The 23,267-nt window shown below is 46.5% G+C and overlaps 1 protein-coding gene across 1 annotated transcript in view; it reads left to right on the top strand.

Annotated features, from left to right (window-relative positions):
• The window catches only part of LOC138296403 (alpha-1-antiproteinase-like), a 60,398-nt gene extending 54,337 nt beyond the window's left edge, over positions 1-6,061 (top strand). Inside the window, exon 4 of the mRNA XM_069235490.1 lies at positions 3,873-6,061. Coding sequence (XP_069091591.1) covers positions 3,873-4,064 — 192 coding nt within the window. The 3' untranslated portion in view covers positions 4,065-6,061. The remainder of the gene's footprint in view (positions 1-3,872) is intronic.
• Positions 6,062-23,267: the final 17,206 nt, after the last annotated feature.

Raw genomic sequence — 23,267 nt, 5'->3', positions numbered from 1 at the left:
ACCTCAGTGGTTATGCTCTCTCATTTCTTTCTAAATTGTCACTAACAGGCTAGTGACCAATTTTACCAATTTACATTGGCTTACTGGAACACCCTTATAATTCCCTAGTATATGGTACTGAGGTACCCAGGGTATTGGGGTTCCAGGAGATCCCTATGGGCTGCAGCATTTCTTTTGCCACCCATAGGGAGCTCTGACAATTCTTACACAGGCCTGCCACTGCAGCCTGAGTGAAATAACGTCCACGTTATTTCACAGCCATTTTACACTGCACTTAAGTAACTTATAAGTCACCTATATGTCTAACCTTTACCTGGTAAAGGTTAGGTGCAAAGTTACTTAGTGTGAGGGCACCCTGGCACTAGCCAAGGTGCCCCCACATTGTTCAGAGCCAATTCCCTGAACTTTGTGAGTGCGGGGACACCATTACACGCGTGCACTACATATAGGTCACTACCTATATGTAGCTTCACAATGGTAACTCCGAATATGGCCATGTAACATGTCTAAGATCATGGAATTGCCCCCTCTATGCCATCCTGGCATTGTTGGCACAATTCGATGATCCCAGTGGTCTGTAGCACAGACCCTGGTACTGCCAAACTGCCTTTCCTGGGGTTTCACTGCAGCTGCTGCTGCTGCCAACCCCTCAGACAGGTTTCTGCCCTCTTGGGGTCAAGCCAGGCTTGTCCCAGGATGGCAGAACAAAGGACTTCCTCTGAGAGAGGGTGTTACACCCTCTCCCTTTGGAAAATGGTGTGAAGGCAGGGGAGGAGTAGCCTCCCCCAGCCTCTGGAAATGCTTTCTTGGGCACAGATGTGCCCAATTCTGCATAAGCCAGTCTACACCGGTTCAGGGACCCCTTAGCCCCTGCTCTGGCGCGAAACCGGACAAAGGAAAGGGGAGTGACCACTCCCCTGACCTGCACCTCCCCTGGGAGGTGTCCAGAGCTCCTCCAGTGTGCTCCAGACCTCTGCCATCTTGGAAACAGAGGTGCTGCTGGCACACTGGGCTGCTCTGAGTGGCCAGTGCCACCAGGTGACGTCAGAGACTCCTTGTGATAGGCTCCTTCAGGTGTTGCTAGCCTATCCTCTCTCCTAGGTAGCCAAACCCTCTTTTCTGGCTATTTAGGGTCTCTGTCTCTGGGGAAACTTTAGATAACGAATGCAAGAGCTCATCTGAGTTCCTCTGCATCTCTCTCTTCACCTTCTGCCAAGGAATCGACTGCTGACCGCGCTGGAAGCCTGCAACACTGCAACAAAGTAGCAAAGACGACTACTGCAACTCTGTAACGCTGATCCTGCCGCCTTCTCGACTTTTTTCCTGGTGGTGCATGCTGTGGGGGTAGTCTGCCTCCTCTCTGCACTAGAAATCTCCCGTGGGTCGACGGAATCTTCCCCCTGCAACCGCAGGCACCAAAAAGCTGCATTACCGGTCCCTTGGGTCTCCTCTCAGCACGACGAGCGAGGTCCCTCGAATCCAGCAACTCTGTCCAAGTGACTCCCACAGTCCAGTGACTCTTCAGTCCAAGTTTGGTGGAGGTAAGTCCTTGCCTCACCTCGCTGGGCTGCATTGCTGGGAACCGCAACTTTTGCAGCTACTCCGGCCCCTGTGCACTTCCGGCGGAAATCCTTTGTGCACAGCCAAGCCTGGGTCCACGGCACTCTAACCTGCATTGCACGACTTTCTAAGTTGGTCTCCGGCGACGTGGGACTCCTTTGTGTAACTTCGGGTGAGCACCGTTTCACGCATCCTCGTAGTGCCTGTTTCTGGCACTTCTCCGGGTGCTACCTGCTGCTGAGAGGGCTCCTTGTCTTGCTCGACGTCCCCTCTCTTTCCTGGTCCAATTTGCGACTGCCTGGTCCCTCCAGGGCCACAGCAGCGTCCAAAAACGCTAACCGCACGATTTGCAGCTAGCAAGGCTTGTTGGCGTTCTTTCGGCGGGAAAACACTTCTGCACGACTCTCCACGGCGAGAGGGATCCGTCCACCAAAGGGGAAGTCTCTAGCCCTTTTCGTTCCTGCAGAAACCTCAGCTTCTTCTGTCCAGTAGAAGCTTCTTTGCACCCACAGCTGGCATTTCCTGGGCATATGCCCATCTCCGACTTGCTTGTGACTTTTGGACTTGGTCCCCTTGTTCCACAGGTACCCTAGATTGGAAGTCCACAGTTGTTGCATTGTTGGTTTGTGTCTTTCCTGCATTATTCCTCTATTACGACTTCTTTGTCCTTAGGGGAACTTTAGTGCACTTTGCACTCACTTTTCAGGGTGTTGGGGAGGGCTAATTTTCTAACTCTCACTATTTTCTAATAGTCCCAGCGACCCTCTACAAGGTCACATAGGTTTGAGGTCCATTCGTGGTTCGCATTCCACTTTTGGAGTATATGGTTTGTGTTGCCCCTATCCCTATGTGTCCCCCTTGCATCCTATTGTAACTATACATTGTTTGCACTGTTTTCTAAGACTATACTGCATATTTTTGCTATTGTGTATATATATCTTGTGTATATTTCCTATCCTCTCACTGAGGGTACACTCTAAGATACTTTGGCATATTGTCATAAAAATAAAGTACCTTTATTTTTAGTATAACTGTGTATTGTGTTTTCTTATGATATTGTGCAAGTGACACTTGTGGTACTGTAGTGGCTTCACACGTCTCCTAGTTCAGCCTAAGCTGCTCTGCTAAGCTACCATTATCTATCAGCCTAAGCTGCTAGACACCCTATACACTAATAAGGGATAACTGGGACTGGTGCAAGGTGCAAGTACCCCTTGGTACTCACTACAAGCCAGTCCAGCCTCCTACAGTCAGTCACAAGATGTCAGCTGGGAAGCAGGCTTTCAAGTATAGATCGATGTCCGGAGCTAAAACTGATCCTTGTGAAACTCTTTTACATTTCTGCAGTCTGATGTTTGTGCTAAGAACCACCTGACATGATGAGCTTGTCTGTAAGATAAGTGGGGGGGGGGGAGGGGGATGGTGGTAATGGCTTTGTAAATGATGCAGCTGGCTTTGATGATGGTTCTGGCCAGCAAGGGATCCAATGGAGTTCCATCAGAATGGAGGTGATGTGATCATATTTTTTCAGGACCTGGATGAGATGTGATGCGGCAAGTCGGGGGCCAGTATGGTATCTGGGAGGCTATGGAGTAGGTTGAGATGCTAGAGAACGGGGTCTTGAACAGCAGTTCTGAAATTTCTTTCTGCAAGAAACAGTTTCACTTTCTTTTAGTTGTGCAGCAGTGTTTAAGAGGGATCACCAAGGTGCTGGGGGAAGAGCACTAAAATGCAAAAAAAAATAGCTCTATGGTTGGAAGCTAGAGTGAAGAGTGTGAACCACCAAAGTAAGTGTTTTTGTGGCCTCCGAAATTAATTTGTGAAGGAGATACATTGGGGAAGTCTAACCATATGCTTAAATCTCCCAAAACTGTTAAGCAGTCAAAGTTGACAGCTTGCTTTGCAACTAAGTCGAGGAGAATCAAAAAAGGAGAAAGTAGTTTATTAGTTGGTGGATATGAAAGCTAAAACACATAGAGCTGTCAGACTGACAAGGTGTTTGTGGCCAACGGTTGGCCGCAAAGAAGCATCTAGCAGTCCCATATACTCTAAAAAGTGATAGTTACCAAACAAGCCTATCGATTATACTGAGCAGTTAATTATTTGAAGGTTGAGATGTGCTTAGTTTATTTTTTTCTTTAAGTAAACATTCTAATACCCAGGCCACGGATGAACCACGTGCTCCCGTATATGAAGTGCGCTGTGCTAAGAGTACAGAAAAATAAGTGGGGGGGTAGAAAGATCAAACTAAGTTTAGAGTTTGTATAAGGTGGCAATACTACTATTAACGTCTTTCTTCCCTTTCCTCGCAGGCTGTTCACAAGGCTGTGCTGAGTATCGATGAGAAAGGCACGGAGGCAGCAGCGGCCACTGCTCTTGAGGCGATGCCAATGTGTCTTCCTCCAACTATAAAATTCGACAGGCCTTTCTTGTTGGTGATTTATCACAACACAACTGACTGCAACCTCTTCATTGGGAAAATCGTGAACCCCACTGCACAATAAATGCAGGTTTCCTGTGCTTGTAACCATTTTTCGCTTGCCGTTTAGGTACACATTTTGCTCTGCCTTGCTGCCAGGAAGGAGGGAGTGGGGGCATTTTTTATGACATTCTGTAATATTCAAGTAATGCCACTACACCCAGTTTTCTCCAGCCACGATCTTCGTGTTTTTTTATTAATTTTTCACTGTACTTTGTTTCCTTTCGCTTCTTTAACAAGAATTGACACAATTTACACTACACGAATAGTGCTGTGAGTAAACGCTGTGACCTGTCCCACATACACTCCTGCATACAGATTGTATACATTTATTTAAAATGAGCCACAAACTGGGAGGTGGAGCCTACTTTCTCTTCTACACCAGGGACACCAGTTTATCACTTTTTTTCTTTTTTTCCACTGGAACTAGTTTGTTCCTCCATCTCCATGCATGAGTAAGATTCACTTGATCAAACACCCTAAAAATGAATGTTAATCACTGACCTCTTCTCATGTACTGCTGCATAGTGCAGATGTAAATATGAAGACATGTTTAGCACCACCCTCTCCCTAATCAAAACTAGAGGCAAGGCGAGCTTTAATGATATGTGAAAAACTGAGATGGTTTTACTAGTCTACCACAGGGCTCTCCTCCCATCCTTACAAGAGGTAGTGCAGCAAACGAAGTGGAGGTTGCCTGATTGCGACACCCCTTCCACACACCTGACGCGTATACATTTTGATTTGAACAATCCCTACTCGAAATTTGTTGCAAAAGTAAATGCCAATGTCCTATCGTCCCAAATCAAAGCAAAACACTAACATGATTACATTTGGCTTTCAGTGAGAAACTGAATTGATATTTGAAGCTTTGCAGGGCACCCAGCCTCTGTATTTGTTGTGGTGTTTGATACATTACAGTATCTGGTACCTACAGCCTGAGATCCTAGGATGGTGTGCGGCTGTTCAGATTGTGTATGTATGCCCTAAAATAGGAGGTGGTGCTTTCTCTGGAGCAAGGCCGGGGGTATGCTACCACCTCGTAATGGCATTAAAGGCACTATAGGATACACACTTTTTCAGTCCTGCTAAAATGCTTATTAGATGTCCGTCTTTTGATTGGACACTTCTTTCCTTTAAGCTCATTGTAGATGTATATAAAATATGCTGATCCCAGTGTAAATCTCTGTGTTTTACTTTAAGAATAAAAATATAATAATGATAAACATTATAGAGCACGCCACAGCATTTAATACAGTAATTCCGAGTAAAAAAGCTGTATAAATATATCATTCATTCAAAGAATACATCCATTACTAACTGTAATACGATCTTCTTAGTTGAAGCTATGGGCTTCTTCCTGGAAGGCTGTGAAATCTTAGGTAAGCAGCGCCAGTGGTCCAAGCTAAGATTCTTATAGTACGGTCCTGTAACACTCTAGTTAAGTATTCCTGACCAAAAGTTGTATCACCTACTGGGGCTGAACAGGAGGGAAAAGACTAGATAGCAATTGCTTGGATTTTTTGATGGTGACCTGTCATTTAGAACTGTCCATAAATAGTCTGTTGCTCCTTATAAAACTTTTGCTTTACAGTAGGAAACCCCGAAAGATAAACACTTGGAGTTAGCCTCTTTTTCAAACATTTTCTTTTTACATCTGCTGTCATTCATGTAACTAAAGCCCTAAATCTTTGATCTCCTCTGACCATCAAAATCAACCTTTGGCATTTTATTTGTTCACACTACAAGCCTACAGGTCCATCCCGTCAGGCCTATATTCATCGACCTTCCATCATAAAGACTGTTCGACTTTGATACCGTTTTACTCTTGGATTTTTTTTTATTCCCTTCAAGTGACCTCAGAAATAGTTCCATGTTCGGCCTTCAAACAGTTCCTGGACTTTTCTCCTTTGATTGAAAATGCTATGTTTTTTTTATCTTTATATCAAATGTAGCTTGTGCCTTCAATTTGAAAGAAACACTTTGGAGAAAATGGGATATAAATAAAATATTATTCAGCAATTATTGGTTGATTTCTTCTTCATAAACGGAGTGGTACAGTATTTACTGCAATCCCCCATATGCAAATATTGGTGATATTTCACATTTTTCTAACTACAGATTAACATGTCTAATTGCAGCAAAACATGTTTTCATTATTCCTTTTTTTTAAATGGCATTCTCAATGCAAGGCTAAAATGGTAAGAAAATCCTAATACAACACAAACAGGAAGGGTCCCCTTCATGCTTTTAATTGCACATTGGTATGGCTGTACGCAAAGTGATTAAATCATCAACTTACTTGAAATTTCTGAGGTAAGTGGCATAAGGTAGTATTAGTTTGAATTCTAAACTGACTCTATCACTCTAAATATATATATATATATATATATATATATATACACACACACATACACACACACACACACACACACACACACACACACATAAATATATATCTATATGTTCTCTGAAAAAAACAAAGGCTAAAGTAACCTCATAGATGAAATGTTCAGTAACAACGTAACGTTTTAAGCTCTAAAAGCAACAGAATTTCACCACCTATAGTTACCTCAAATAACTATAACTCGTGTCCTAAGGTAACTATAACTTGCCCCCCCCCCTGTACAATTTTCTCATCAATAATTTCATTGTAAGTATTGCAGTGATATTATCAATAGTGTAATGAGTGATGTAATGTGTGGGGTGATTAGCAGTGTATGGGAAAGGTGCAAGTTATAGTAACCTCAGGACACAAGATGGATGGCCGTAAGGCCTGAACCACCCTGGCAGAGCACCCCATAGGGTTAACCCGTATTATAACTATAAGGTACACAGGTTAGGGTGATGGGTCACAAGCTCTGACCCCTTGGAGCATGGGAGACATGCAGCTGCAAATATAACCTAATAGTAGAGAAAAAAAATGAAAGGTGATCTTTTCTTCCTATGGAGAATATGAGGCAAATTAGGCTGAAATATAGTTTCATTGACTCTATCATCTAGCTCACATAATGGGAGAGGTTGCAGATGTTTGATAAGCTATAACATGCAGCAGCAGTTCAGGTTGAAGTGGAAAAGGAAAAGAAGTGACCATTAAGAATGGCAGATTGCGGGGCGTGACTTCAGACGTCAAGAGTGCTCCAGACCCCTCCATCATCTACCCCTAGAAAGCCCTGGTGTCCCGTGCCCAGAACGCATCAGCCACAATTGCACCCCCTCTGAATGCCTTGAGGGGGGGGGACTGAGGTGACCGGAGTGTCAGGAGACTGAGCAGTGGAGCCCAGCTGTAGATCAGGCCTACCAGGAGCGGCTGGGCCCAGAGGTGAAGCGCGGCACCCAGCGCGCCAAGATACGGCTGGACCGGACCAGCTGCCCACAGCAAGCCATTCCATAAAGAGGGGAAGCCAGAGGAAAGGATCGGCCGATCGTGGGGCTGCCACGTGGAGAGAACCAGTGAGGCGGTGAGCCAGCCCTGAAAACTCCTCCCAGGTCCGAAGAAGGAAGTGAGCCGGCCCACGAGGCTGGGCCGCAGCTGGAGCCCAGACGGGGCAGAGTAGCATGACTGAGGCTGTCACCACGAACTCCGGTGACGTGCGCCCAGCGCCATGACCAGCGCGGTTGTGCCCCCCTGGGTGTTCGGGGACTTCTGATACCCGTATTCCCGGCACCAAGACGACGAGGCCCAACTTGAGGCCCTGGCCCGATAGGAGTGGCTGGGCCGAGAGGTGAGAAGTGGCGGCTGACGAGCTGAGGCCTGGCTGCTGGTGGGGTGGCTCGGTGGACCCAACCACCCAAAGTGCGTGACCCAGCGGAGAGAAGGGGCCAGAGAAGCGTCTTGGCCGGCTGTGGGGGCCACGACACAAGGGCAACTGATGAGGTGAGGTCTGGGCAGAGTGCTCCCCCACTGGGCCTGAAGAGGCAGACGGGCCGGATCGGGTGGCTGACTCGTGGCTGTGGCCTGAATGGGGTGGCGTGGCAGAGCCCGAGTGCGTGGGTGAGTGCTGGGGGCCAGGGAGAAGACCGCTCTGGCAAGATATAGAGACTGGGCTGTGTCAGTGAGAGAGTGCGGCACCGTGAGGAGTGGTGGCCTTAAGTGAAGCCACATGTGGCGCCTTCCCCAATGTCACAGCCTGGATAGTGCTGAGAGGCGACTGCCGTCAACAAGTGCCCAGCCGACCTGACAGTGAGTTGTGATACCCGGCCGAGACTGGACCGGTGGGCCTACTTCGACCCCAGCAAAGTTGCTAACAAGGGAGGGGCAGGGTGGGAGGGACAGCTGGTCCGGAGTGATCCCGGGGTACCCCCCCAATCCTTCTTCATGTCCATTGGCTAGTGCGCGACCCTTTGAGCCGGAGCCGTGATCCCCCAGGTGTGACCCGCAGAGCACTCCCCCAATGAGAGCAAACTAGACACTGACAAGTGCGCAGCTGAAGCGCCAGAGATCAGCCCATATCCTCTGGGCAATTGGTGAACCCCACACTGACGGCGTAGGGGCGCAGGAACGAAACACTGGAACCTGTGACACCAGAGTCCCTCCAGCCTCATCATGGGGAAAGACAGACTCCGTAGACAGCCACTCATATCTCAACAGCGCATCGATCAGTTCACTACCCAGCCGAACCCTCTGGGGCCAGTGCCTCAGCACCTGGGACCCCTGCGATAGAGGGGCTGGACACCATCCTGCAGGCTTTTCAATCCTCACAACAAGCCGTCAAGACTAAGATTGGAGAGGTGCGCTAAGACATGGGCCTGCTGCGACAGGACCTGCAGACAGCAGTGAACCACATTAAAGAGGTAGAAGACCGTGCCTCAACAGTAGAGGATGAGATCACCAACCTTGAATCTAAAGTTGCCCAGCTGCTGACCCGTACAGGCGAACTCCACCACAGAGCCAAAGATGCAGAAAATCGCTCCAGATGCAATAACTTGCGCTTTGTAGGATTCCCAGAAGGAGCAGAGAAAGCCCAGACTGCTGAGTTTCTGGAACAATAGCTTCTAACCTGGTTGCGGGATCAAAAAAAGTGGGCCCACAGAGCACTTGCACCCAGGCCCCCACCGGAAAGGCAAAGGAGCCAATAATTGTCAGGTTCCTTAATTTTAAAGATCGAGATGTCAGCCTCAGAGAAGTGAGAGCACAGCTTGATCTCTAATGGGAAAACCACAAAATTCTAATTTTTCCAGACTACACACCTGATGTGCAGAATAAACGCTGCTTGTACGAAGCGGTTAAGCAAAAACTTAGGGCGATGCGGCTGTCCCATATGCTGCTGTTCCCTGCACACCTCAAGGTCCTACTGGATGAGAAATCCTTCTTCTTTGACTCACCAGAGACTGCCTGGGACTTGCTCGCTGAGGAGCATCATGTTGCCCAAAGAGGATCCACCCCGCCCAAGGGTTTCCCCGAGATCCAGGCAAGACGAGTCACTGGGACTGAGACACAAGTGGGGGCGCACCCGGTCCCACCACAGAAAGCGGAGTGATGTGTCCGGGACGGACTCCGCGGGATCCTCAACTCTACAGGGAACACCCGCACCTGACCATCCAGAGGAGGAGCAGCCCTTGCCAGATCAAGTGAATGATCACTTTAGCCAAACTCCCCCCCTATTATAAGGAAAAGAACTACCATTGATCCCCTGCAGATGTAGAAGAGATCGGGGAGATTTCCTGGCCAACAATGGAGGCGGGACAGGGGCCTTTTTGCAGAACTCCGACTATATGGAGGGGTCCACCACTCCACACATGTTACAGACACCTTGGTTTTGTGTTTTCAGTTATGTTCTTGGGCGACAGATACTTCAGGGATGGGGTGGGGGACAGTTGGGTGGGTTTGGGGAAGTATTTGAAGTACGTTTTAAGGGCAAGTTACAGTTGTGTTTCATATGTATTAACACTTTTCTTTCAGGTGGTCACGTCATACCTCTAGATCTACTTTATACACAAAACTCTCCTACAGGGGCTTCTTACCCACAGACCCCCTCCCCTTGGGAATCTTGACGCACATGAAGTCCTGAATGCATTTGAACACTGTTCCCCTGCAACCTCCGGGGCTCCTTAAAACGGTCCTTTCTTGGAATATCAACAGACTCCTGGATAAGATTAAGCGCTTGGCGTTTTTTTGGCGCAGTTCGTCACTTTGCACCTTCTACATTATTGCTCCAAGAAACACACCTGATGGGCACTCGATGTGCTATGCTTCTACGAGGCGGATACGACAGGGTATACCATGCAGGCTTTTCCAGAGGCTCTAGGGAAGTGGCAATTCTATTGCATCACTCGGTGACCACTGCAACTAAACTAGACCCGTAGGGTCGATATGTCACCGTGTCTGGAACACTGAGTGGCCAACCAATTAATATTCTGAGTGTGTATCCCACACGGTGCACTAGAATGGTTCCTAGAGACCCTCCGGGAGGTTGTAGCCAACTTCCTCTGGGATTGACACTCCTGGGGTGTGCCTTTAACGCAGTCATGAACCCAGAGGCTGATGCCACCGGTACACCGTCGGTGAGTCGGAGCTGACAGTCTGGGCCTTTGTGACGTGTTGCGAATTTGCCACCCCAGAATTCATTCATTCTCTCTCTCTCTCTCCCTCTCTCTCTCTCTCTCCTCTCTCTCTCTCTCTCTCTCTCTCTCTCTCTCTCTCTCTCTCTCTCTCTCTCTCTCTCTCTCTCTCTCTCTCTCTCTCCCCCCTCTCCCCTGTCCCCTCTCCCCTCTCCCCTCTCCCCCCTCCCTTTCATGCCAGCTCCAGATGTCTGCCGGGTCACAGGCACACAGATACTCCCATACGGTATCTCTGATCATGAACTGCTCCTTGTGCAGATAAACGACCCTAACAAGACCCAACACCCCTTGTAGCGTTTGAACGCTTGGTACCTCCAGGGCGGCACCTATGTCCAAGCCTTGAGAGATGGACTCACCCACTACTTCACGCACAATGTTGGCTCTGTGCGGTTGTCAGGGACAATATGGGCTGCCTGCAAAGCCACGCTAGACATCTTCTCATGGTGTGAGAGCACACGAAGAACCAGCAGGTGGCAAGACTTGAGGCCCAGGCATTACGTCTGGAAATGCAGCTCTCCCCCACCAACCATGCAACCGTTACCAGACAACAGGAGCTAATTAAGGAAGAAATCCGTCAACTTACCCTTGAATCTACGAAGCACATGTGACACGCCTCGACAGCCCGAATCTATGGGTGGGGAGACTGGAATGGTAAACTGCTGCACTGGTTGGCATCCCGACCCCTAGTTGGTAGAGTTGTCACCGAAATCATTGATGACTCGGGCAGCTCTTTTAAGACACCCCAGTCTATTGCACAGGGCTTTGCCATTTACTATGCTGGGCTTTATGCAGAGAGTCCGTGACTCCAGTCAGAACGGGAGGCCCTTCTGCTGTGTGACGTGTCCCACCCCCAAATCTCTGCCGCAAGATAAAAGGACCTTGACTAATCCATAACGCTAGAGGTGATCAAGGAGGCTTTCCCAACGCTGGCCCTGGGCAAGACCCGGGCCCGATGGGTTCCCGGCGGACCTCTACAGCAAGTATGGGGATCTTTTAGCCTCACATTTGTTTAGCCCGTACGCTGAAGCTGAGTGGGCAGGAAACTTACCCTAGGACCTCGACCAAGCCATTATTGTAGTGATTTCGAAGTTCCACCCACCGTCAGTACATTGCTCTGCCTACCGCCCCATTTCGCTTCTAAATGACGAAATAAAAATTCGCTCCTCAATACTGCCCACTAGGCTGAAGAGGGTGCTACCCTCCCTAATCCACCCAGATCAATGCGTATTCATGCCAACCAGAAGCACCTGGCACTGCCTCCCGCAGCTTCATTCGGCATTGGCCTACCAACATTCTCTGCCCCCACATTTGGCACTGCTCCTTATAGACTTCGAAAAAGCATTTGATACAGTCCATTGGTCGTATCTCTTCCAGGTGCTCATAAAAGCAGAAATTGGCCCTAGATATCGGAGGCTGGTGCACCTCCTCTATTCCAACCCGACTGCCCGAGTACAGGTGAATGGCGTCATTTCGGACCCCATCCCCATCCACCGGGGGACCTGTCGGGGATGCCCGTTATCCCCACTTCTTTTCATCCTGGCGATCAAACTGCTTGGGAAAATCATAAGGGAGGACCCGCTAGTCAGCGGATGGGCTTGGCCCACCGGACAAGAGGACTGCATTGCCTTGTACGCTGACGATGTGCTCATCTACTTGACCAATCCAGCCAGTAGTGGGCTCCGGTGTCTCCAACTAATGAAACTGTTCTCCGAGGCCTCGGGCCTGATGCCTAACCCCGGCAAGTCTGTACTGGTCCGGTTACACCCCGCTAGGGATTGCTATGATTGGCAGGACAACATCCCTATTCGACGTAATAGCTTCCGATATCTGGGTAGCACAGTTGCCCTATTGCCCGAGCTAGCATGGTCCCTTAACATCACACTGCTCACCCAGAAGATTAAGGACGACCTTAAGAGATGGCAGACCCTACTCCTTAATGTCCTGGGAAGAACAGTCTTGTATAAGATGATGATCCTACCTCGCTTTATTTATCTTCTCCAGAATTTTCCCTATCAGCTCCCCAAGCGATGGTTTAAAGAAATGGACTCAGTGGCCCGGCAATTTCTGTGGCATAACTCTCACCCACGGCTTGCACTTCACAACTGTCAGCGCGGCATTCATGAAGGAGGGCTTGGAATGTCCAACTTATACCTCTATTTTCTAGCCACGCAACTGCTGGTACTTAATAACTGGCTGGGAGGCGGGTGGTCAGACCCGACGTACAGCTCGAACTCCTGACAATGGGCTTCCCTAAGCTCCTCGAGCTGCTATATGGTGTCCCCCTCCCCAGAGAGATTCCTGAAGTGACGAGGATGGTACTTACAGGGTGGAGGGCAGCGCAGCGGGAAACAGGGTGGTGGGCAAGCCTCACCCAGCAAACCCCACTGTGGTGGGGAACGTGGCTCCGTGAGGGCTCCGCTTTGGAAGGATTCCATAAATGAGATAGCATAGGCATTTCGCTTCTTTGAAATGTCTGGGTGGGTTCTCACATGCTATTCCTTCAGGAACTGCAACAACAGTACTCCCTCTCAAAGACACAGTTCCATAAATACTTGCAGCTCCAACATGCACTGGGTGCCCACATCCAGGCTGGCACGGTCCTTCCTGAGTTTAGCCCAGCAGAGGCGAAGGTCCTGATGAGTGGTTTGGGCAAGGGCAGGGTGTCCCAGATATATCGTACCCTGATCACTAACACCAATAAAATGCAAAAGCCGGGTCTCTAGTCCCACTCTTCCTGCCCCTGTTGCTCACAACTCAATGCAGACTTTTACTCCATGGTGTGGGCCTGCCCATGCATAGAAGCCTACTGGCGAGTGGTGACCACTGTATTCTCCAGAGTACTGGTGGCGGAGGTAGAGATGGCCCTGTTGCCAATCCTTTTGGGTGTTCTCGAGGGAGTGGGGAATACCAGGACGGATCCTGCCTTCCTGGGGATAGCATGCCAGGTACCCAAGCGTGACATAGCTGCCAGATGGAACTTGGAGGCAACACCAACGATTGCTTGGTGGAGGCGGGGGGAGGACTGGTGTGCGCAACAGGAAAAGCTAGTCTACAAGATGCGAGGGTGTCCAGCCAAATATAATAAAGTGTGGGGGTAAATGGAGAGGGTTATGTGACGTCTGAAAATGAAAAGTCTTTTGAGCACTGCATTAACAGCTAAATATGGAACTCCTTGGAGGATACACTATGTTAAGAGAATGCTCTGTTTAAGCCCTTTCCGGAATAATGCAATGGTGACATATCAGTGGTGTAAATGTGACCTGTTATTAAGTTGTTACAACAATAAAATCAATAAAGATGTTTATAAAAAAAAAATAAAAAAAAAGAATGGCAGATTGCAAGTTTAATGTTAAAGCAGAAAATGTATAAGATTTAACATCAAAGAATCGCAACTAAACAAAGACAAAACGTGGTTTAGAACCAAATTCTAAGTTCTGGAGATAACGAAGTTGAGACTTGGTTCATGTGATATGATCTTGTCATAAGCTGTATAGTTGGTGGGAAGCTGTTGGGAGCAGACTATTAGATGGCATACACAAAAGCATGTTGAGGGAATGCAAAACTGTCACACTACAATGCCTCTCCAGCTCCAAAACATAGAGGGCGTTGGATAGTGGAAGGTGTAATGTTGGCAAAATCAAATGTGAGCACTAAGAATCTGTAAGAAGAGACTAGCACACACATTAGATGGCTGGATGGGTTGGCCTCATATAATTTAGTAGTATGCTGATCCAACTTTAAAAAGATATCTTCCAAGAAGTGTGGAGAACCTTTCTGACTAACAAGGGTTTAATACCAACTGGCATATGTGGGAGATTAGTGAAGAAAATGAATTATGCGGCTGACTGACTGTGATGAGAAGAACGTTGTTTAAATATTAAACAGCATTAGGAAGGGAAAAGGAAGGGGTCGTGAATGTTTACCAATTAAGACCGGGTCAGTGAATTATGGCACAAGGGAAAAGTATATTGGAAATGTTGCTTACATGTTGCCTACAAAACAAAATGTAAAAAGTCAAAAGAGCGTAATTTAAAAATATTGATATAATTTAATGCAAATAATATTTATTACATGTACCCAAACTTGTAATTCACAGCATGTGTCAATTTGAATGGATTCTACTGCTCACAACAAGCTCTGTGCAATAACATTGTTCATACAACGTATCTGCGCCAAACTGAATCACACTAGCGCAAAATACTAAAAGTTGGAGAACGAACACCTTATGAACAGTGGAACACAGTGAAAACATATTAACTTTAACAAAGATCATAGTGAAACATTGCACAATGGCAGCAGTATAGAAGTAGTCAATGCCAAGTATTAAATAGAAAAACACCCAAAATATATTGCTTAAATTTAACACTAATTTGAAATTGTTGACTTTTAATTACTACTGAGTTACAAAGAGTACACCATCTTTTCTAGTTTATTACCCAACTGCAGAGAAATTAAAGCACAAAACTAACAGGGTCCCCTCAACGAAATAGAACCCAACGCGAAGTTTCTGACCAATATCTATCAAGACTTCTCAAGTGAGAATGAAAAAACACACATTCCATCAGACAAAACCGGTGATGTAAATTAAAGCCAATGTTGCTTTGTCAGTGTGCATGCGCAATCCCAGTGCGCCATTGCTGTGGTCCTTCTCGGGGTGCTTCTTCAGTTTTATTATGATGGGTCAACTATTGAGGGTAGAGATCGAAACAAAGCCGGAGGTGCTTAGCTGGATGCGGATTCCCATATTTGTACACAGTGACATGGCTGGAAATACTTTGTGCTTCATCTACAAGGACCTGAATAAAATATCTGCTGTGGGCAGATTAAAGGAGGTATATGCGCAGGAACCAAATTAAAATATAAAAGACATACTTTGTATCAGAATTCGAGAGAGCAGGGAGACAGAGAGAGTGTATCTATCTGTCCACCGGTTTACTGTGCTGAATGTAATGCCCACCCATCCTGACTTTCTGTTCCTGCAGTGCAGGAGGGCCAGCTAGAAAGCATGACCCATGGGCTTCATGCTCGAAGCAGCCAGGCCCACGGTGGCCATCACAAGGTGCGATATCTACAAGGCACATACTACAACTACCCCTCAGAGACTCACCGATCCTCTGCAAACTTACTCTATGGTAGGAATTTTGTTATTGTGGTTTAGCATAAAGGAACATTTTATACTTTTTCCTTGTGGAAAGTGAAACTTGGAAGACTTGAACATGGGAGATTATCAAGAGTTGTTAAAACTGGTTCATAATGCAATAGTATTGGAAATCGCCTGGAAGTTTAAAAAAAAAGTATTTTACCATGTAGGTGTGAAAGGCAGAAATGCTTTGCATTGTTGGCCGTAAACACCTTTAATAAATGAAAACTCTCCTGCAAGTGAGGTCCGTGATAACCACGTGTAAAATGATAATTGAGAATGGACTTTTCTTGTTGAGGGTTTAGGTAGCACATTTTGCTTGCATCCTGCCTGCTGATCCGCTGAGGTCCTACTTTACGTGCCAGTCAAGTCTTCTAACATATTCCAGTCATTTATTGCTAGATTTTCTAGTGATGTCTCGAAACGTTTCTGGTGTGGTTGAAAGGTGCTGGTCTGTCCGGGCCAGCCTTTTGGAGAACTCCCACACCATCTGTTCTACGTGCCTTTATGTCTTCAAGGAAAAGAATAGGAACAATATTCATTTTAAGAATATTAATTGTCTCATTTACACCTTACAAGTTATTGTGGGGTATCATGTCCCTTTTAATTTTTGTGTTATTGTGGGGGCATCTTATTTGTTGCATTCTTGCTTGTGGTGGGCAAGTCATGCCAGAGTCCTACTGCTTGCAGGACTTATTCTCATTGCAGATGTTGGTGCTAATCGTATCTCTAGACCTGACTGATTCAACCTCAAAAGTATCTCCTCGAATGCATACTGCAGCTCTGAATGTATACAGTTTTTTCAAATCAAATATAAGTTTGAGTTCTTTTTTACACTGTGTTGTGTTCTAATTCAGCCTTCATAAACCTGGCCCTTTGCTATAGGCTCTGCCTTGTCTCATGAACATTTCGCACAACTCCAGTGAATAATTAGTGCAGAAGATATGGGGGTCAAATAAATAGTGATAATGATTTGTGGGAATAGCACATTGAGTCAGAGAACTCTGCCTTGATCTCATGTTGGTGGAAATGTCTGTACTACATGTTGCTGTATTAAGGTACGTAAGAAATTGGGTTGTTGGGTTAACTGGGGTGTGAAGCAAGAGCCACAATCCCTTGCAGGGTGAACCACAACAAGTCACTAAATTAACTTGTGCTTAACCCTGGGTAGCTACACACAAAAAGCAGTTAGGCTAAACTTAGAGGCAATGTGTAAAGTATTTATGCAGTCCACAAATAGCAACACAGTGAAAACACAACACAATAAAAATCATAATTTTTTTTAGAAAAACAGAGAAAATTGTAATAAAATATTTGACACCAAAAGCATGAAAATCCAATTAGTAGAACCAGAGTTCTTTTTTCTTTTTTACGTTTAAGGTTCAAAATAGCAAGTCCTCAGTTTTTAGAACATGGCCACAGGGGCACCTTTAGCACCATGACCAAGGGTCCAAAAGTGGAGGGAGACCTCTTGGGGCTGGAAGACTCACTCTGGCTGTGTCCAGATGCAGGTTTAAGATGGTGGGAGCCTGCTATGTCCCTGTGGCTCAAAACAGGAGACCAGCTGAACCAGTCCTTGGAGTCAGTTCTAGAGGCCTGGTGTAGGTGGTGATGCAGGGCTCTGCAGCAGGGCTGGTCTCTGAAGGTCCCAAGCAGGCTCCAGGCAGCAAAGCAGTTCTTCCAGGTACAGCAGCAGCCTGGCCGAGTGCATAGCAGGTCACAGCAGCAGGCATCCTCTGAAAGTCCTTCCACTGGTCCAGTAGTAAACTGAGGAGCAGGTGTGAGAATGCTCTTTTTATACCTTGATACCTTGCTCCTAGAAGTTGGGAGAAATTTCCAGAAGGGTTCTCTGAAGTTCCAGAAATGTCCTGCCTCCCCTCCCCTGGCTCCTAGCTGGCTGCACTGACAATACAGGGTCGTTAAGCGTATTGTGTGGTGGCAGAGCCCAGCCTATTCAGTTGCAAGTAGGGTTGTGCTTAGCCCCCCTTCCCTTTCCCCCCATATCAAGTCAGTTAATGGCCCATTCAGGATCTGCTAATTCCCCTATTGAGTGACTGGGGTGAATTCACAAAGTCCCAACTGTACGTTACAACTAGTCATGTGACCTAAGGCAGGTTATAGGCAGAGAGAGCTAAGGGCAGGAAAACGCCAACTTTTCAAAAGTGGCATTTTCAAACTTGTGATGATAAATCGAACTTTCCCATTAAAGAGGTGTTAGACTTTTCATCCTTGGCTTGGTCTCCCTTAACTTTTTGCCTCTGTTTCCCAGGTTGTTGTTGTGTGCTGGACTCTGATTTTGCTGTTTTTGTTACTCTGGGCACTTTACCACTGCTAACCAGTGCTAAAGTGCAAGTGCTCCTGTACAAAATGTGTATGTAATTGGCCTATCCATGATTGGCATATTTGATTTATTAGTAAGCCCCTAGTATAGTGCACTAGAGGTGCCCAGGGCCTGTAAATCAAATGCTACTGGTGGGCCTGCAGCACTGGTTGTGCCACCCACATAAGTAGCTCTGTAATCATGTCTCAGACCTGCCTCTGCAGTGTCTGTGTGTGCAGTTTTAACTGTATATTCGACTTGGCAAGTGTACCCACTTGCCAGGCCTAAACCTTCCCTTTTCCTACATGTAAGGCACCACTATGGTAGGCCCTAGGTAGCCCCAAGGGCAGGGTGCAGTGTATGGTTAAGGTAGGACATATAATAATGTTTTTTTTTGTTTTGTTTTTTGTTTTTTGTAACCCAAGAGAATACAGGTACTGACTCAAAACACCAGCCATTCAGAATATAGTATACAGAAAGATGATTGACCAAGAACATGCATCTAGGACCTCCACCACCCCTGCCTTCCCTATTGCCGATTAGCTATCCATTCGCCCAATACTCCCCACGTGGCTTGGCCTTTCCGTCTCCCTTCCCTCCCTTTCCGTTCATACAGCGCATGTTCAAGCTGGTATACTGAGAGGAGCCGATTAACCAGTATTGGAATGTGGGGGGTTGCTGGTCCATCCACACGGAAGAAATACAAAGTTGATACACAGCCATAGTTACAAAAATAAACTTAGAGACTCGTGGCCCAATAACATCAGATACCCCAAGTATTACAACCTCAGGAGTTAGTTCCACATCCTGACTAGCGACCTTTTTAATAAACTGCCCAACATCCTTCCTCGGAGTCGCCAACTTTGTGCATGTAGCAAACATGTGTATTAGATCTGCACCATATAACTGACATCTTGGGCAGTGTATCCCCTCTACCCTACCCCACTTAGCTAACTTCCCAGGGGTAAAGTACAAATCAAAAATTGTTTTATAATGTTGTGCCTGAAGTAATGCGGAGATCAGGATACTACACCCCAACCCAAGGGACTCATACAATTCTGACTCACTCACATTAAGTTGTGCACCCCACTTCTTACAGTGCTTCTCCAGATCATCTGGAGACTCTTCATTCAGTCTAGGATAAGCTTGTCTTATAGTAATACTATCGCTAGCTACCATCATCTCTAGCAAAGGACATTTTGCAAATCCTACTACCCACCCGTTTTCCTATGAATAAAATCCCTTACTTGTAGATATTTAAAAAATCCCCTTTGTCCCAAATCAAATCTCTCCCATAGGTTCTCATATGTGACTATTGTGGATCCTTCAAAGAAATCCCCTAGCCTTTGTACCCCCTGTCGATTCCAACTCGCCATATAATTGTCTCTGAATATCTCAGGGAGCGATGTATTATTCACAACCCTCTTATAGTAGTTATATCTACCAAGTCCCATTCTTTTCCGCCAGGAGTCCCAGCATTTGAATGCAGCATTTAAGACCTTAAAATGCACCTTCTTGTAATAGCTGGGTTCCATCGATGTCAACAATGCCCCGAGGATCCAATTAACAATTCATAAATATCCGGAACGTACCCTTCGCCACTCACCGATCCACTACTTTTAAACAGAGGGTGCATATACTGTAATGCGGATGCCAGCTGGTATAATTTAAAGTTAGGAAGAGACCAGCCCACCTTCTCCCTAGGCAATGGCATGTATCTACTAGCCCTCCTGATCTTGCCATACAACCAGATAAACCTCATCACTAAGTGATCCAGCATGTTAAACCAAGATTTCTTGAACTCCAATGGGATGGCTCGGAATAAATAGAAGACCTTGGGGAGAAACATCATCTTTATCATGTTACACCGCCCCATGATTGACCTATGTAAATTATTCCATCTGCCAAAGTTATATCTAGTTTTTTTAACAATCGGCGTTAGATTAAGCCGGACTATCTGCTCCACTTGGGGTCTGATATCAAACCCCAGATAGACTGCGTGGTCGACCCTTCAAGTATCAGTTGTCCTACTATACTAATTTACCACTAGTTGGGTCTTATCCTTATTAAGTAAATAACCGGAGACTATTCTGAAACTTTCTACAGCCTTTTCAATTTCCTTAAGAGAAAAATCTGGATTGGCAGTGATAATTGCCACATCATCGGCATATGCCCAAATTTTAGCGCCCCAACCTTTGCGAATCACAGGCTGGATAGTCGTATTCCTTTCTAAATGTCACAGGAAAGGATCTATATGTAATGCAAATAATAGAGGCGAGCACGGGCATCCCTGTCTCGTATCGCGTTCAATCTGAATATCATTTGAGTGGCTGCCAAACATTTGAATTCTGGCACGTGGATGTTTGTACAGGGCCTTCACAGCCGTAATTAATCTTTTTCCCAAGCCGTAGAACTGCAAGGTTTCCCACATGTATTCCCAATTGACTCTGTCGAATGCTTTCTCAGCGTCTAACAAAACCATGGCCATAGGCTCCTATGCAACATGAGTGGCATCGAATAGAACTATAACTCTTCTGATATGATCGGTTGTATCCCTCCAAGGGACAAACCCGTGCGGGTTCTGAGTTACTAATTTACTAATACAGGAGGACAAACGAGTCGAAAAGATGTAAGAATACATTGTCGCGTCGCTATTTATGAGTGTAATGGGCCTATACGAGCTTAAACTAAGTGGACCTTTGCCCTTCTTTAAAAACTCTACTATATTAGCGGTGCCCCAAGATGGGGGAGGATTTCCCCCTTGCTGCACTTGAATGAACACTTCCAACATAACCAGTAGTAGCGTATTCTTAAAATGTTTATAAAGTTCCAGAGGGATACCGTCAGTCCCTACAGCTTTTCTACTTGGGAGCCCTCGGAGCGCCCCTTCCACCTCCTACATTGTAACCTCTTGTCCTAATACCACTTGCTCCTCAGGAGTGATCCTACCACTCATACTCTCACTCACCCAACCGCTATTAACCTGTTCCACACCTGAAGGGGTGGCTCTATATAACACTGTATAATACTCCCAGAAAGCTTCCCTAATTGAGGCAGAGTCTGTGACTTATTTCCCCAGCCTATTCTGAATCTTCAGAATTGAGCCGAGGGAAGCCCTTTGGCGAACCCGTACCACTAATAGATGACCCACTTTCTCGCTAAATTCATAACACTCCTTCCGCCTTGCCAAATATCTTTCAGCTGCACTTTCCACCGAGCGCTTGTCTATTAACATTTTAGCTATCGCTATCTGATGTAGGGCACTTCTGACATCCATGCCACTCTCGACTGCCACGGTGAGTTGCTTTTCTGCCTCGTGGAGCTTTTTAAATAATTCTTGAATCTGACCTGCTGCCTGTTTCTGACGTCTAATACTGAAACTAAGCGTCTTCCCCCTTATGACTGCTTTTAATGCATCCCACACTATCTCAACTGGGGCGGTCCCCATGTTGAGTTTCAAAAACTCCCTCAACCGTGTTCTCATATGCTATATGTATGCAGGTTTATTCAGTAGTCCTCTCTCAAATGTCCAACCCTTCCTATGTCTCTGCCCATCCGTAATCTTAACCTCAAGAAGTAAAAGGTTATGGTCTGCCATGAATCGAGGGAATAATTTCATTTCCACCCCCTCTAGAAATACAGGTGAAATGAGAAAATAATCTAGCCGGGCCAATTTCCTATGAGGAGCAGAGAAATATGTATATCCTGGATCTGGCCACTTCAATGTTGGCCATACGTCAACCAATCCTACATCCTTTTGCAAATTCCTGAGGGCCTGAAATACTCTAGGTTTACGCCCTGAGTAGATTTTATTCCTGACATCCCTTATGCTCTGCAATCTATCCCATGAACCATTAAAATTCAGATCCCCACAAACAATGTACGGAGCAGGCCATACTGCTAATTCTGCTGAAATAAAATCAAATAATGTTGGATCATCATACACTGAACCATACAGTGAGCATAGCGTAAACCTTTCTTTACCCATCAGGCATTCTATTATTACCCATCTTCCTAACTGATCAGCCCTACTCCGGGTGACTATGCATTTAGTATTACTTGCGAGAATGGCGACCCCCTTTGTTTTAGTCCTTTGCTCGATACATCCCAACAACCGCAAACCTAGAGTCTCCAACATAGCTTCATCAAGCATACTCTATATGAGTTTCTTGCAGGCAATAAATGTCTGCTTTTAGCATTTTCAAGTCTTCTGACACTTTTCTTCTCTTACGGGGATTATTTAGACGGAATATACTTACGGATGCTATCCTGAATACCGTCATATATGTACCTCGAGCTGGTTCCTCCCAACCTCATTATACAAGTTGATTGTAAACTCTCTATTCTTATAGCTGCAGCTATGATCCATTACCTCCATCTTCCTGCCCCACCCAACTGCAATTGGTTTCTACGCCTCATATGCGTTCCGTTGGGTAACCAATTTTCCATTTTTTCCACTCCCACCCAGAAACCCCCTCCACCTCACCCCACCCCCCTCCCCTTCTACCCCTGCCGCCCAGCACCCCTAAACCCCCTCCAAACCATCTCCCCCTCCCTTGCTCATATTCTTCCTTCTCCCCCTCTACCCCTCATACCTCGCTGTCCCCCCCCTCCCATCCCCCCACCTCCCCCCACCCCTAAGAGCAATCAGACCACTGCTGGTCTGAATGATGGTGACCCACAGATGCCAGCCGCGAGCCCGCCCTAAACTACCGGACTCCTACTTGCTTAAATACCCCAACCTTCTTTGCAATCATTACCACTGAGGGACTGAAACCTCTACTCTAACTTTTATAGGGCTTTCAGCTCCATCAGGTATTCTTTTGCCTGAACATCTGAAGTAAACATTTTGACTTTCCCATTAACCACTGTTTTCAGCCGAGCGGGGGCTAGAAGTTAAGCCTCCCCTCCTATATCCTGAAAGGGTTTGATCAGCTGCCGAAGCCTCCATCTTCACTCCACAGTAACATGGCAATAATCCGGTCCAGTAAAAAAAGTTACATTAGCCACACAGCGTTGGGCATCTGGGCGTGCTTTTTCAAAGATGGCCTGCCTTAGCAAATAATTGCCAAAGAAAACCAATATAGCCCTGGGATATTTAGATTCCAATTTGCGACCTCCCTCGCGTCTAACTCTTGGAAATCTGTGAGCCCTTTGGATCTCAATCTCCTTAGTAAGCTCTGGAAAAGCGCCACTCAGAGTATTAA

This window comes from Pleurodeles waltl, chromosome 5, assembly GCF_031143425.1.
Source record: "Pleurodeles waltl isolate 20211129_DDA chromosome 5, aPleWal1.hap1.20221129, whole genome shotgun sequence".
Classification (NCBI taxonomy): domain Eukaryota; kingdom Metazoa; phylum Chordata; class Amphibia; order Caudata; family Salamandridae; genus Pleurodeles; species Pleurodeles waltl.
The sequence above is the reverse complement of the archived record's forward strand: the minus strand, read 5'-3'. Positions and strand labels throughout refer to the sequence as shown.